The sequence below is a fragment of the Lynx rufus genome, unplaced genomic scaffold (genome assembly GCF_022079265.1).
Source record: "Lynx rufus isolate CCGP_SWC_20201006 ecotype Redwood Valley unplaced genomic scaffold, mLynRuf1.p SCAF_11, whole genome shotgun sequence".
Lineage (NCBI taxonomy): Eukaryota > Metazoa > Chordata > Mammalia > Carnivora > Felidae > Lynx > Lynx rufus.
Genome location: NW_025814825.1, coordinates 42948074 through 42960260, shown reverse-complemented (window position 1 = coordinate 42960260; position 12187 = coordinate 42948074). Strand labels below are relative to the sequence as shown.

Here is a 12187-nt window from a genome sequence, read left to right as displayed (position 1 = left end):
GAAGAGAGGAAGGAATGGGCTGGGGAGGGTGGAGTGACAGGCGGGGAACATTTGCCTAAGGGTGCTTTGGGCTGGCAGTGACTTCCCTCCAGAGAGGAGGGGAGTGGCACTGGGCACAGCCGGGACTGGAGCTGGGGCGGGGGGGCGGGGCGCTTTGCGGAGAGAGCCTGCGACTGCCTCACATCTTTGGAGTCTTTGGAGGGACACCAGGGGCTGGGCTGGGGGCTGAACGTCACCCCCTCCTTGTCCCCTCAGGCCTTTGGAAGAGAAGACCCTCCTCTGCACCCCAGGCTTGCCCCTAGAGTGGCCTGGGTTTGGCCAGGAAGGTGGCCGAAGCCTCGCTGCTACCCCCCCGACCCGCGGCTGCCCACCGCCCCCGGGCCAGAGCCATGGAAAAGTTCCGTGTGCTTTTCCAGCACTTCCAGTCCAGCTCGGAGTCAGTGATGAATGGCATCTGCCTGCTGCTGGCCGCGGTCACCGTCAAGCTGTACTCCTCCTTCGACTTCAATTGCCCCTGCCTGGCACGCTACAATGCCCTCTATGGCCTGGGCCTGCTGCTGACACCCCCACTTGCCCTTTTCCTCTGTGGCCTCCTTGCCAACCGGCAGTCCGTGGTGATGGTTGAGGAGTGGCGCCGGCCCGTGGGGCACCGGAGGAAGGACCCTGGCATCATCAGGTACGGTCCCACACCACCCAGCTACCCCTGGGCACGGTCAGGGGTCTCCCCCCTCAGACGCTGCCGGTGACTCCCCAAGCCCGATGATCCTCCTGGCTCCCCCACCCACCCCCAAGCAGGGAAACATCAACCCACAGAGACTCACTAGCCAGTTTCCGGTGTGGAAACGGATGTTTCCGTTCCTGTCATTTGTCGCCCTTCTACGGCCAGTGCAGGATTCCTAAGAATTGCCCGGGTCACGTCTGTTCTCTGGCCATGAGTTACAACTCCGCACATACGTGAAGGGCCATCTCGTGACACGCACAGCCAGTGCTCACATGTGGTAGGAGGCGTGACCGGCTGCAAGGCTGCATTCCGTCTCCTGTAAGTCCTCCGGGGGCAAGGACCTCACCTATTGTACCGCGGTGGCCTCAAAGCCTCACACCTGCTTGGTGCCGTATATCGAAACCCGTCGATGGAAGTCCGTAACAAGTCCTCAGATCCACCTTCTGACCACACCGCCCCCAGAAAACGCCAGAGCCACCCTTATCTACGATGTATTTATAATTCCCTGCTGGGTAGGCCATGCCCACATATACACAGCCCAGCATATGTCATTTCATGCTTTGTATACAGTCCAAGTCAGAGACAGCACCTGCCTGCTGTGCACAGGGGCCTCTGCTTCGGGGTGCCCGGGGATCCGTGCTCCCGGTGATTCTGCCACGCGGGGAGGGTCATACGCATAGCTGTGCCCTTTGCCTTTTCCTCCAGGACCCAGCGAATACAGCTCCACTGGGCTCTTGTCCCGTGACCCACGCGCAACCTCCCGAAGGGCAGAAGGGCAGAAGAGATCCTTTGGGGACAGAGAGAGGGTGGGCTTCTGGACCTGGAGGGAGGTGTGCGAGGCACTGCCTCTGGAAGTGTTATTGGGTAGGGCTGTCCTACTTTAGGCTCCCCCACAAAAGCAGCTCTGGGGAGAGTGTGACACTGAGTGGGCAACTGGGGTCATTCCTTCTGGGGACCTTCTGAGAACGCGGATTGTCCCGCTGAGAGTCTAGGGTCTTACCCACCAGGCCTGTCCCTGTGGCTTGAAGGTTGGTTGGGGTTGTTAACTCTCCTGGCTTTCAGCTTTCCGCTCTGGGAGCAGAGACTCTTCCGAAGCCCTTGGGCAGAGCCTGGCAGGTAGTCGAGATCAGACACCAGAGGAAAGGAACTACTCACTAAAGATGTTAGTGCCTCCGGCGAGGGCAGGGCACCAACAGAGCCTGCTACAAGGCCTAGAGTAGGAGGCACAAGAGCTTCCCAGTGTTTCAGTCCCAGGACTGCTGGTCGGGACTTTCCTGACCTCCCGGGGCCCCAGCCCTCCTCCCTCCCCGCCCTCTTCTGCTGGGACCTCTGCAGGGGGAGCTGCAGCCATTTCTTTGATGTAACCTCAGCAGGCATTTCCCAGCCCTCCTGGGAAGTCCATCCTGGCATCTCTCCTGTAGCCTTCCTGCTGCAGCTGAGTTCCAGCTGCCTCTGCGACCCCTCCCTTCCTCTGTCCCTAGGTATATGTGCTCCTCTGTCCCTAGGTATATGTGCTCCTCTGTGCTGCAGCGAGCGCTGGCTGCCCCCCTTGTCTGGATCCTTCTGGCCCTCCTCGATGGGAAGTGCTTCGTGTGTGCCTTCAGCAGCTCCGTGGACCCCGAGAAGTTTCTGGACTTTGCCAACATGACCCCCAGCCAGGTGCAGCTTTTCCTGGCCAAGGTGCCCTGCAAGGAGGATGAGCTGGTCAGGGACAGCCCCGCGAGAAAGGCAGTGTCTCGCTACCTACGATGCCTGTCACAGGTAATTCGGGTGGTTCTCTCCCAGCCCCAGAAAATATCCCACGTTGGTTCGGAGGGCTGTGGGGTGAGGAGGTACAAATGGTTTCCTGTGGCCCCTCCCCACTGCTAGAAACACAACTAAGGAGCAGGTGGTCCCCAGAAGGATTAGGAGCATGATCCACATACAGGACACTGTTGGGCCTTAAGAAGTGGGCACTTTGCCTTCAATGCCAACTCACCCCAGGGCAGACACCAGGTTCCCGTACCCTCCAGGAGCCAGCTAGTTCCATCCCCAGGAGTCTAGATGACAGGAAAGCACTGGAGATACACTGCTCCGCCCTGCCCCACCCCCACCCCATACACACGTTCTTCCCACCCCTCAGAAATAATACTAATCACCATTTATTGAGCACTTATGTGTCAGGCACCGTGTTAAGTATGTCATGTGCATTAGTTCCCTTAATTCTCAGAACAACCCTATGAGGCGGGTGCAATCCTTATCAACCCGTTTCACAGATGAGGAAACTAAGCTTCTGGGAGTTTAGTTCACAGGTCCAAGCCGCACGGCTCCTAAGAGGCAGGGCAGGGATCTGAAGTGTCGTCACACCTCTGAACCACCTCCCTGCAATGCAGGCCCTCCCCCAGATGCCTGGTTCCCCACACGGGCACCCACTCCTTCACCCTGGAGGCAGACCCCAGTCCCACCCCTAGCCCAGACTCCAGATTCCACCATCACCTCTCCCAGAGCCCCAGTTGGGCTGTGTTCCCCCCAAAAGCATTTACATGAACCCACGACATACAACGCATCACTGGGGCTACAGGGAATAAAAACACAAACAAGCCCTTTGTGAGAACCAAGGCGGACTCATGGCAAATGCAGGTCAATGCATGATGGAGAGGGGACCAGCACTCAGGACACATTTGATCCAGGGTCACACTCTACCTTGGCCACATTACTCCCCCTCTGGGTCTCCGTCTCTCCTATAGTTGATTCAGTCCCCTCCACGTGGATGGGCCCTGCAGGCTTAAATTCTCTGGGTTCTTGCTAGTTCACAGGAAAGAGTGTAGAACTTGCCATCAGACCAGGGTTCGAGTCCTGACTCAGATGTAGGCTATCAGGCACATTAAATGTTCCTTGTGTGTAAAACACTCACACGACTATTTTACACTGGTAGGTGGATGGGAGGATCCTGAGAGAGGCCAAATAAGAGAGCTGTGTAAACCACATCCACAAATGATAAGGATTCAAATATGTCTTTGTGGCTTAGAGGAGTGATTTCTCTGCCTGCCCCAGGAGCACACAGTTTCTCTGTGTATCTTAAGTGAGGCCTTGGAGAGACTAAAGCTTTCGGCGGGCAGAGAGGAGGGAGAGGTGCCAGGCCAGTGTGGGATCCAGACTCAAGGAACTCTTCAAATTTTCCTCACACTTGTCCTAGAACACTGCTCCCTGTTCATATCCTATATAAATTTACTCATCCTTCACATCTCAGGCTCAATCTCACTATTCCCTAAGCCCTCAAGTTCAGGTTGGGTTTCCCTCCTCTGTATTCCCATGACCCCCTATACATCCCAGAACATGGCATTCAGCCAATCTATCACCAATTTCATTGTTTCCTCCTCAAGTGTGCATTCTATGAGAGCAAAGACTGGGTCCCCAGTGCCTCTCCCAAAATATAGGATGGGTGGCTGCATAGATGCGATGAATAAGCATGTGTGAGGACTGATGAAGGACTGGATCAAAAAACAAAAAGATGATGGATGGATGGATGGATGGATGGGTAGGTGGGTGGATGGATGGTGGATGGATGGGTAGGTGGGTGGATGGATGGATGGATGAATGGATGAATGGTGGGTAGATGGATGGGTGGTGGGTGGATGGATGGATTGATGGGAATGTAAGGGAGGCAAAATTTTGCCTCCACCCATCTTAGGTTTTCAACTGACACTATCAAAAGACAAATTAACAGAAGGAAAACACAATTTATTAATCTATGCAATGCACATCACGTGGAAGAAACCTAAAACAAAGAAAGAGTAACTCCAAGTGGTGGCTTAGAACTTCAACTTATCTAGCATCTTCAACAAAGAGTAATACCTTTGTAGAGCAATGGCAGGACAAAGGAGAGCCATGTTAGTCTCCAAGGGCAGAAACTGTGGGAAAGTAAACACATGAGAGGAAACTAGTGGAGTAAGGTTTGTTGGCAGATTCCTCTGGTGCTGTCTCCGGGCTGATAAGAGTTGTCTCCCAGTAAAAGGAGAATGTATTTCCTGCCTTTAGGCAGAAAAGAGAAGGGTCGAGAGAGCTGTTCCTATGTTGCTGCTTCTTAATTGTCTTCGTTCAAGATACTTTTTGTGTCAAAGAGGCATATGTTGGGGTGACATATTCTGGTTTCCTTCCAGAGGAACGTTTGGAGGATGAACGGTGGGAGGGTGGATAGACAAACGGAAGAAAGGATGAGCGTACGGGAACATGAATGGATGGGCAGGAGGACGTATGACTCACAGATGGAAGGACAGTCGCAAGGATGGCTGGATGGGAAGCTGACAGGTACATAGCCAAGTAAGAGATCGATGACTGGATGGATGGGTAGAGAAATAGTTGGACAGACGGATGGATGCAAGAATGAGATCGAATGGAAGCGAGGACGGGTGGAGGTGGTTGGAAGGACGGATGACTAAATGGGAACACGGACAGATTTGGGGAGAGATGGGGGGTAAGTAAAGGGAGAGACTTTGGAACACCCTTGCCACACTGTATAGCACCTGGCCTCTCTTCGCCCAACCTGGTGCCCCTCCCCTCGCCCCTCCCCTCCAGGCCATCGGCTGGAGTATCACCCTGCTACTGATCATCCTGGCTTTCCTGGGCCGCTGCCTGAGGCCCTGCTTCGACCAGACGGTCTTCCTGCAGCGCAGATACTGGAGCAACTACGTGGATCTGGAACAGAAGCTCTTCGACGAGACGTGCTGTGAGCATGCGCGGGACTTCGCGCACCGCTGCGTGCTGCACTTCTTTGCCAACATGCAGAGCGAGATGCGGGCACGGGGGCTGCGCCGGGACACCGCGGACAGGGACCCCGAGCCCCCCGAGACGCCCGGGCCCCGCGATGGTCTGGACGGCGGCGGAAGCGGAAAGGCCCACCTGCGTGCCGTTTGCAGCCGGGAGCAGGTGGACCGCCTCCTGAGCACCTGGTACTCCAGCAAACCGCCACTCGACCTCCTGGCATCCCCTGGGATCTGGTGGGGGAGGGGAGGGCTCAACCACCGCGCCCTCACGGTGGCCCCAGGCACCAGGCTGTCCCAGCACACCGACGTGTAGGGACCCCAGCAGTGTCCCCTCGTGGAGTGCCCGCACTGAAAACGGTCTGGGGGATTTCCAGGCGGTGCTGACCCCAAGGCAGGGCAACCTAACCCTTGCTGGCCTCCTTCCCCCAAACAGCCCAATCTCTGGCCTAGTTTCAGGATGTGGCCTCCCGTGTGCTCCAAAGCAGGGCTTCACAAACTTCAGTGAGCTCACTGTTCACCTGGGCTCTTGTCAAATGCAGATTCTGATTCAGTGCATCCAGAGCTGGGTCTGAGATTGCATTTCTGTTTTGCTCCCAGGCCACACTGACACGTGTGAACTAGCAAGAGCCTAATAGAGCTAAGTAGCAAGAGTCTAAATAGATCCGCCATGAATTCTGGGTCCTAGATGTCCAGATTCTAAATTTAAAAATAATAATAACATTGGGGCGCCTGGGTGGCTCAGTCAGTTAAGCGTCCGACTTTAGCTCAGGTCATGATCTCACGGTTAGTGAGTTCAAGCCCTGCATCAGACCCCGCTTCAGATTCTGTGTCTCCCTCTCTCTCTGCCCCTCCCCTGCTTGTTCTCTCTCTCTCAAAAATGAATAAACATTAAAAGATAATAATAATAATATAATAACATCTAACATGCTTAAATGGTACTACATGGCAGGCATTGTTCTTACATATACAGCTCATTTAATACTCATGATAACCTAATGAAGTAGGAAGATTATTAGCCCCATTTTAGAGGAGCAAACTGAGGCCTAAAGAGGTTGAGTTGCCTGGGGCCATCCATGTAGGGGCTGGAATTTTATCCCAGAAGTGTGGCTGCTACATAGAGTCTAAGCTGCTGTATTCCTCGACCCTCTAAATAGTTTGTGTGTTTGTTTTCAGCGCTCTGGCTGGGTTTCCTGCAGCTTCCACCAAGTTTGTCTGAGTAAGCACTAGCAAGCTCCAGATGTGTGGTATACGGACCAGATCTGAAAATCAGGGCGGGGGTGGACCTGGACACCCCCACGCTGAACATGCACCCCAGGTGATTCGATTAAGTTGCAATGTTTAAGAACTTCTGCCCTAAGTTTGAGGATGGAGTCTGGCTGGGAAGGAAAACCCTTGAAACACCAGGGTTAAATCTTGCTAGAAGAAGTGCCACTCAGTCTCTGGCGGCCCAAACAGGAAAGATTGGGGAAGATCTAGCCTGTGAGCTCCTCTGGGCTTCTGCCCCTCCCTGATGACTCATTCATTGCACACACACACACACACACACACACACACTCACACACAAGCACACGCACGCACTCACACTCACTCATTCACACATACATACACATCCTGCTAATGCCTCCGTCAGCACAGATGGTGACCACAGGCATGCAAACCTGGGTTCACCCCATGCTTTTCTAGTCTCAGGGCCTGGGGGGTCATGCAGGGGCCCCTGGATGTGCCCTGGAGCCCAGCCCCCTCCGTATCAGGCGATCTCTGTTTTCCTGGGCTCTTGCCAAGAGACTCGTATGACCAGACAATCCCTGCAGCTCAGCCTTCCCCCATCTACCATGCTGTGGTCAGGCCATGCAAATGTTTGAAATGGAGCATGATTCAGCAAAAGTGTTAGCAGGGATTGGGTGGGGAGGAAAGTGGGAGATCTTAGAGATGGCCCAGTCAGTACAGTGAGCTCTCAGCTCAGGTAAGCAGGCTCAGGGACCCCACTTTGGGCTGCAAGGAAGCAACATTTGGCACAGTGAAAAGCCACCGACTGTAATCAATACCCCTGCCTTCTTACACTATGCACTTACAGAACACCTACTGCCTAGATAGCATTGTGTCAGGGAATAGGGAAGAGAAAATACACAGATGATATGCCCTGCCCTCAAGGAGCTCACTGTCTAATAGGGGGACAGAAACGGGTACAGAAATAATTATAATCCAAAGCAAAAGACATAAGTGATATGACAGAGGCAAGCCATGTGCCACAGAGATTTAGCATGGAGAAGAATGGCTCCAAGCTGGGGGATCAGGGAAGGCTTCATTTGAATGGGTCTGGAAGGAGAGGGAGGGTTGTGACAAGTGAAGCCAGAGATGGGAGTGGGGCCGCAGGGCACCTACAGGGAGGAAACAGCAAGAACAAAGGCAAACAACTGGGAAAGGGGCAGCATATGTTTCATTTATTCATTCAACAAACATTGATGGAATACCTAGAGTGCCAGAGAGCAGGACGCACGGAGAGGCAGGGTTCTATCTTAATGGCGCTTCCAGTCTGGAAAGGAGCTATGACACGAGCTAGGGAGCAAACAAGCAAATGGAGCAGTGTGCAGTCCAACCTGGCAAAAATGAAGGACTGGGCAGGGGGCTGAGGAGCCTGCTTCCAGTGAGCCCCACCAAGAGTTGCTCCCTGAGCCCTGCATCCAGTGACGGAGTCTCTGGATCAGCGCTGGACAGTCCTCAAATGTGTCCCTGCCCTCTGAGGCCCCCAAATGCTGTGCTTTCCAGCCCAAACCTCTTTGCCATTGTCCGTCCACCATTTGCTCACATCCCCTGAGAGGGAGATGCCTGGAGCAGTGTGTGCCACCCCACCAGGGAGTGAAGGACACGGCTGGAAGCCTCCCGCCTGCTCCTAAAGACCCTCGCCTCCCAGGACAGCAGCCGTCATGGGCGCCCAAGCTCATTCCCCAAGCCCCAGTCGACTCTTGGTGATAGCCCTCCTGACCACACCCTATACATAGGGCCTCTCTTCTGGGAGACACAGTGGCCAGCAGGGCAAGGCAGAAATGTACTAGAAGTCTGCGCTGGGCCTGGACAGCTGCAGTTCTGCACGAGAAGGGGAAGACGGCACGAGGTTTAGGCCAGGACTTTGGCTTGACCCTGCAGGTAACTGGACATGAAAGGCAAGTGTGTATAAAAGCAAGGTCAGGAGGAAGGACATGGCAGTGATGTTTGAAGCTGCAGGAATGGGGAGGCCCAGCAAGAGAGAGGCTTAAGTGAGAAGAGGAAGGACCAAGACCTGTAGAGCTTTGGAGGAGAAAGAGGAACAATCACGGGTGAAGAGTCCAGAAGGATGCCAGGGAGGCATGAATTCCAAGACGGGGGGAGGAGAAGCAATAAATTCTGAGCTTCAGAGAGACCCAGGAGTGGGAGGACTGAGGGAAAATCATTGAGTGTTGGTAACTGTTCAGGACAGAAGGCTTCTCACCCAGGGAGGTGTCCTGGTGAAGAGATGGGTGGGTTTCTGTAAGATTCCTGTAAATCCTTGGGCATGTGCCCCCCACGCCCCCAGGGTTATAAAGAACAGGTGGGAGGTTTGGGGCCTGCCTGTTTTAGGATACTGATACAGGAGGGACCTTCAGCACCCATGTATAGGGAAGGGCACCAGGACCCCAAAGTACAAGGAGAGTAAAGCATGTCCACACTAACATGCTGCCACTTTCCAGGGTCTCACAGAAGGTAAGGGAGCTTTCTGCTGAGAGGCCAGCTCTGCCCAGGCCTTTGAGGCCAAATGAAATGATCGCCCCTTGCCTCTGCTTGATCTGCTCTGCAGGAGAAGGGCAGAGAGGGCTGTAAGGTGGGGACAGTGTCCCTAAGGATCTAGAGAAAAGCAATGGGAGATGGTCCGAAACGGCAGAAGGTAGCAGAGGGGAAGTGACGCTGGTTGTTACCATGGTGGTGAGTTTTGAATGGGCCCAGCCCCTCCTGCCCACCGCTCCCACCCAGCCAGCCACCCTTCACATAAAAGAGGAACTACTCTTTAGCCCTCCCCACTCTGCTCACAGAACCCAACCCTGGCAGCAAGCCCAGAGCCAGAGTGGCAGGACTGTCTCCTATTTGGGTCTGAATTCCTGCCTCCTCTCAAAGTTACCTGGGTCCAGGGCTCACTTCTTTCCTTTATTCATTTATTCATGTATTTATTCATCCGGCACTTATTAACTGAGCATCTACTAAATCAGGCACACTGTGTCAAGCATTGGGAGCACAGACGTGAACAAAAGAGGTGTGGGCCTTGGACATTTATGGTCCAGTGGGAGCCCCAGATACTAAATAAACCCGCCCCTCCAAAACAAGGAACTCCAGTTGTAATCAGTGCTGGGAAAGGGAAAGGGCAGTACATCCAGGAGGCTGGAAAGCCTATATCAGCAGAACTGTCTAAGCTAAAGGTTCAGGAACTTCTCTGAAGACGGACCATTAAGCTGAGGTCTTTTTTTTTTTTTTAAGTTTATTTATTTTGATAGAGGACAGCACACATGTGGGAGCTAGGGAGGGGCAGAGAGAGAGAGAGAAAATCTCAAGCAGGCTCCCCACTGTCAGCACGGAGCCCAATGCAGGGCTCGAACCCACAAATCATGAGATCATGACCTGAGCCGAAGTCAAGAGTCGGATGGCACCCAGGCACCCCTAAGCTGCGGTCTTAAGGATAAACAGAAATTTCTCAGGTGAAGGGTAGGAGAAGCATTCGGGGAAGGCACACAGCACATGCAAAGGTTGTGAGATGAGGAGGGATTTATCCTGTCTGAGGAAATGAAAGCAGGCAAGTGAGCTGGAGAGTAGGTATTGGGAGCAGAGTGGCCCCGGGCCCAGCTCCCACATGGGCATGCAGAGCCTGTTAAGGATTTGTTTACTTCAGTCATTGAAGGGAGTTAAGAATGTGGTCATATAATCAGATGTCCACTCTTTAAAAATCACACTGTCTGCAGCCTGAGAATAGCTTGATAGGGGCCAGCGTGCACTTCAGAAGGAGGCAAGAGCTAGCGGAACCTGGATTAGGGTGGAGATGGGCAGAAATAGGCTGGAAGTATTTAGAACTCTGGGTGTTCTTGTTTGTCAGTGTCCTGCTTAAAATGCAATGCGTAGGGGCGCCCGGGTGACTCAGTCGGTTAAGCGTCTGACTGCGGCTCAGATCATGATCTCGCGGTTCGGGAGTTCGACCCCCGTGTCAGGCTCTGTGCTGACAGCTTGGAGCCTGGACCTGCTTTGGACTCTGTGTCTCCCTCTCTCTCTGACCCTCCCCTACTTGCGCTCTGTCTCTCTCTCAAAAATAAATAAACATTACAGAAAGTTTTAGAAAAGGGAAGAAAGCCAGCAAAAGGTGGGGAGCCAGCCAGTCACTGCTGTGAACAACTCTGGGAGCCACGTGCAGGAGTCATCCCAACCCAGGCGGGAAGGAGTGGAGTGTTTATTACCAATTTCCAACAGTCATTCACTGGGACACTAACTCAGGTACCTCCAGCTTGCCTTGGGCCAGTGTCCCGGGTGTGCTATGAGCAGCCTTCAGAATGTGGAAGCGAATGCTGACAAGGCCGGGTGGGGCCCAGAGGCGCGTGTTATACCTTGTCCAGGGTCCAAGAGACAGAAAGAAAAAGAGCAGGAAGGGTGGTAAGAGGTGGGGGTTGGGGGGTTCTATGCCAGAACTCAACCATGTGGCTCCAAGCTGCCTGGAACATGGACTGGGGATTGTGAGGAAGCACATAGACTGTCTGATGAGCGCTACTGGTTTCTGCCACAATATACAACCTTCGATACAGTTTAGCTGATGCAGAAGAGAGTGGCATTATATCCTTCTTAGGTAAAGGCGTTATACCTCTGATAACACAGCTGACAGTCCTTGAGCTGCTTCGGCAGCCACATGTCGCTGATGGTCCCTGCCTCCTACACGGCCCTGTTCTCTGGGTACTCCCATGGCTGCTGGTTGAGGGCAATGCCCACTTGAACACCACACGCTCGTGCTCTCCTACGCAAATTGGGCATTTCCCTAGAGGGACAGCACCCGCTCCCCACAGGCCCCTTTGCATGCTGCTTTTCATGACACGTTTAACTCTTCCAAGCTGGAGGGGACCCACCGGCACTGGTGGGTGCCAGGACCACTCCTGAAGGCTGGAGGCGAAGGGGCCAGTGCACATCCCACAGTGGTGGCCGTGGGTGAGTTTACCGCCCAAGGCATCAAAAAGTTTGAGCAGGGTCATGATATCCTGCTTTCCATTTACACCCAGTCACACTCTGGGGGGTTACAGGGAAGAGGTGCAGAAGACACAAAACACTGCTGAATGCACTACCAAAGACCCCAACCGCAGCAGATAAGAGTAATGGACCCCCAAAGTCTACCTCCTGATCTCTGGAACTTGTGAGTGGGTTACCTGCAAATGGGACTTTGCAGATGTGATTGTGCTAACAATTTTGAGATGGGGAGACTATCCTGGATTAGTCAGGATTACCCATGTGCTCAGTGTTCTTAGAAGAGGGAGGTGGGACGGTCAGAGGCAGAGGAGAAGTGACGACAGAAGCAGAGGCTGGAGGGACATGGGGTTGTGAGCGGGGGAATGTGGTTATCTTCTCCAAGCTGGGAAAGGCCAGGAAATGGATTCTCCCCAGGAACACAATGCCAACCCCTTGATTTCTAGCCTGTTGTGACCCATTTCAGACTCCTGACCTCCCAGAACTGTGAGAAAATAAAACTTGTGCT

The 12187-nt window shown here is 53.7% G+C and overlaps 1 protein-coding gene across 1 annotated transcript; it reads left to right on the top strand.

The window, feature by feature from the left end:
• The first annotated feature begins 217 nt into the window (after positions 1-217).
• CALHM3 (calcium homeostasis modulator 3) lies at positions 218-6228 on the top strand. The gene is made up of 3 exons (XM_047072695.1): positions 218-676; positions 2227-2482; positions 5276-6228. The coding sequence occupies exons 1-3, from the start codon at positions 390-392 to the stop codon at positions 5774-5776; spliced, it is 1044 nt and encodes a 347-aa protein (XP_046928651.1). The 5' UTR covers positions 218-389; the 3' UTR covers positions 5777-6228.
• The last annotated feature ends 5959 nt before the right edge of the window (positions 6229-12187 follow it).

Excerpts from the sequence above, each read along its gene's own strand:
- CALHM3 (XM_047072695.1), top strand. The coding sequence starts at position 390 with ATGGAAAAGTTCCGTGTGCTTTTCCAGCACTTCCAGTCCAGCTCGGAG. Across the intron at positions 677-2,226 it reads AAGGACCCTGGCATCATCAG|GTATATGTGCTCCTCTGTGC; the intron begins GTACGGTCCCAC and ends CTCTGTCCCTAG. Across the intron at positions 2,483-5,275 it reads ACCTACGATGCCTGTCACAG|GCCATCGGCTGGAGTATCAC; the intron begins GTAATTCGGGTG and ends CCTCCCCTCCAG.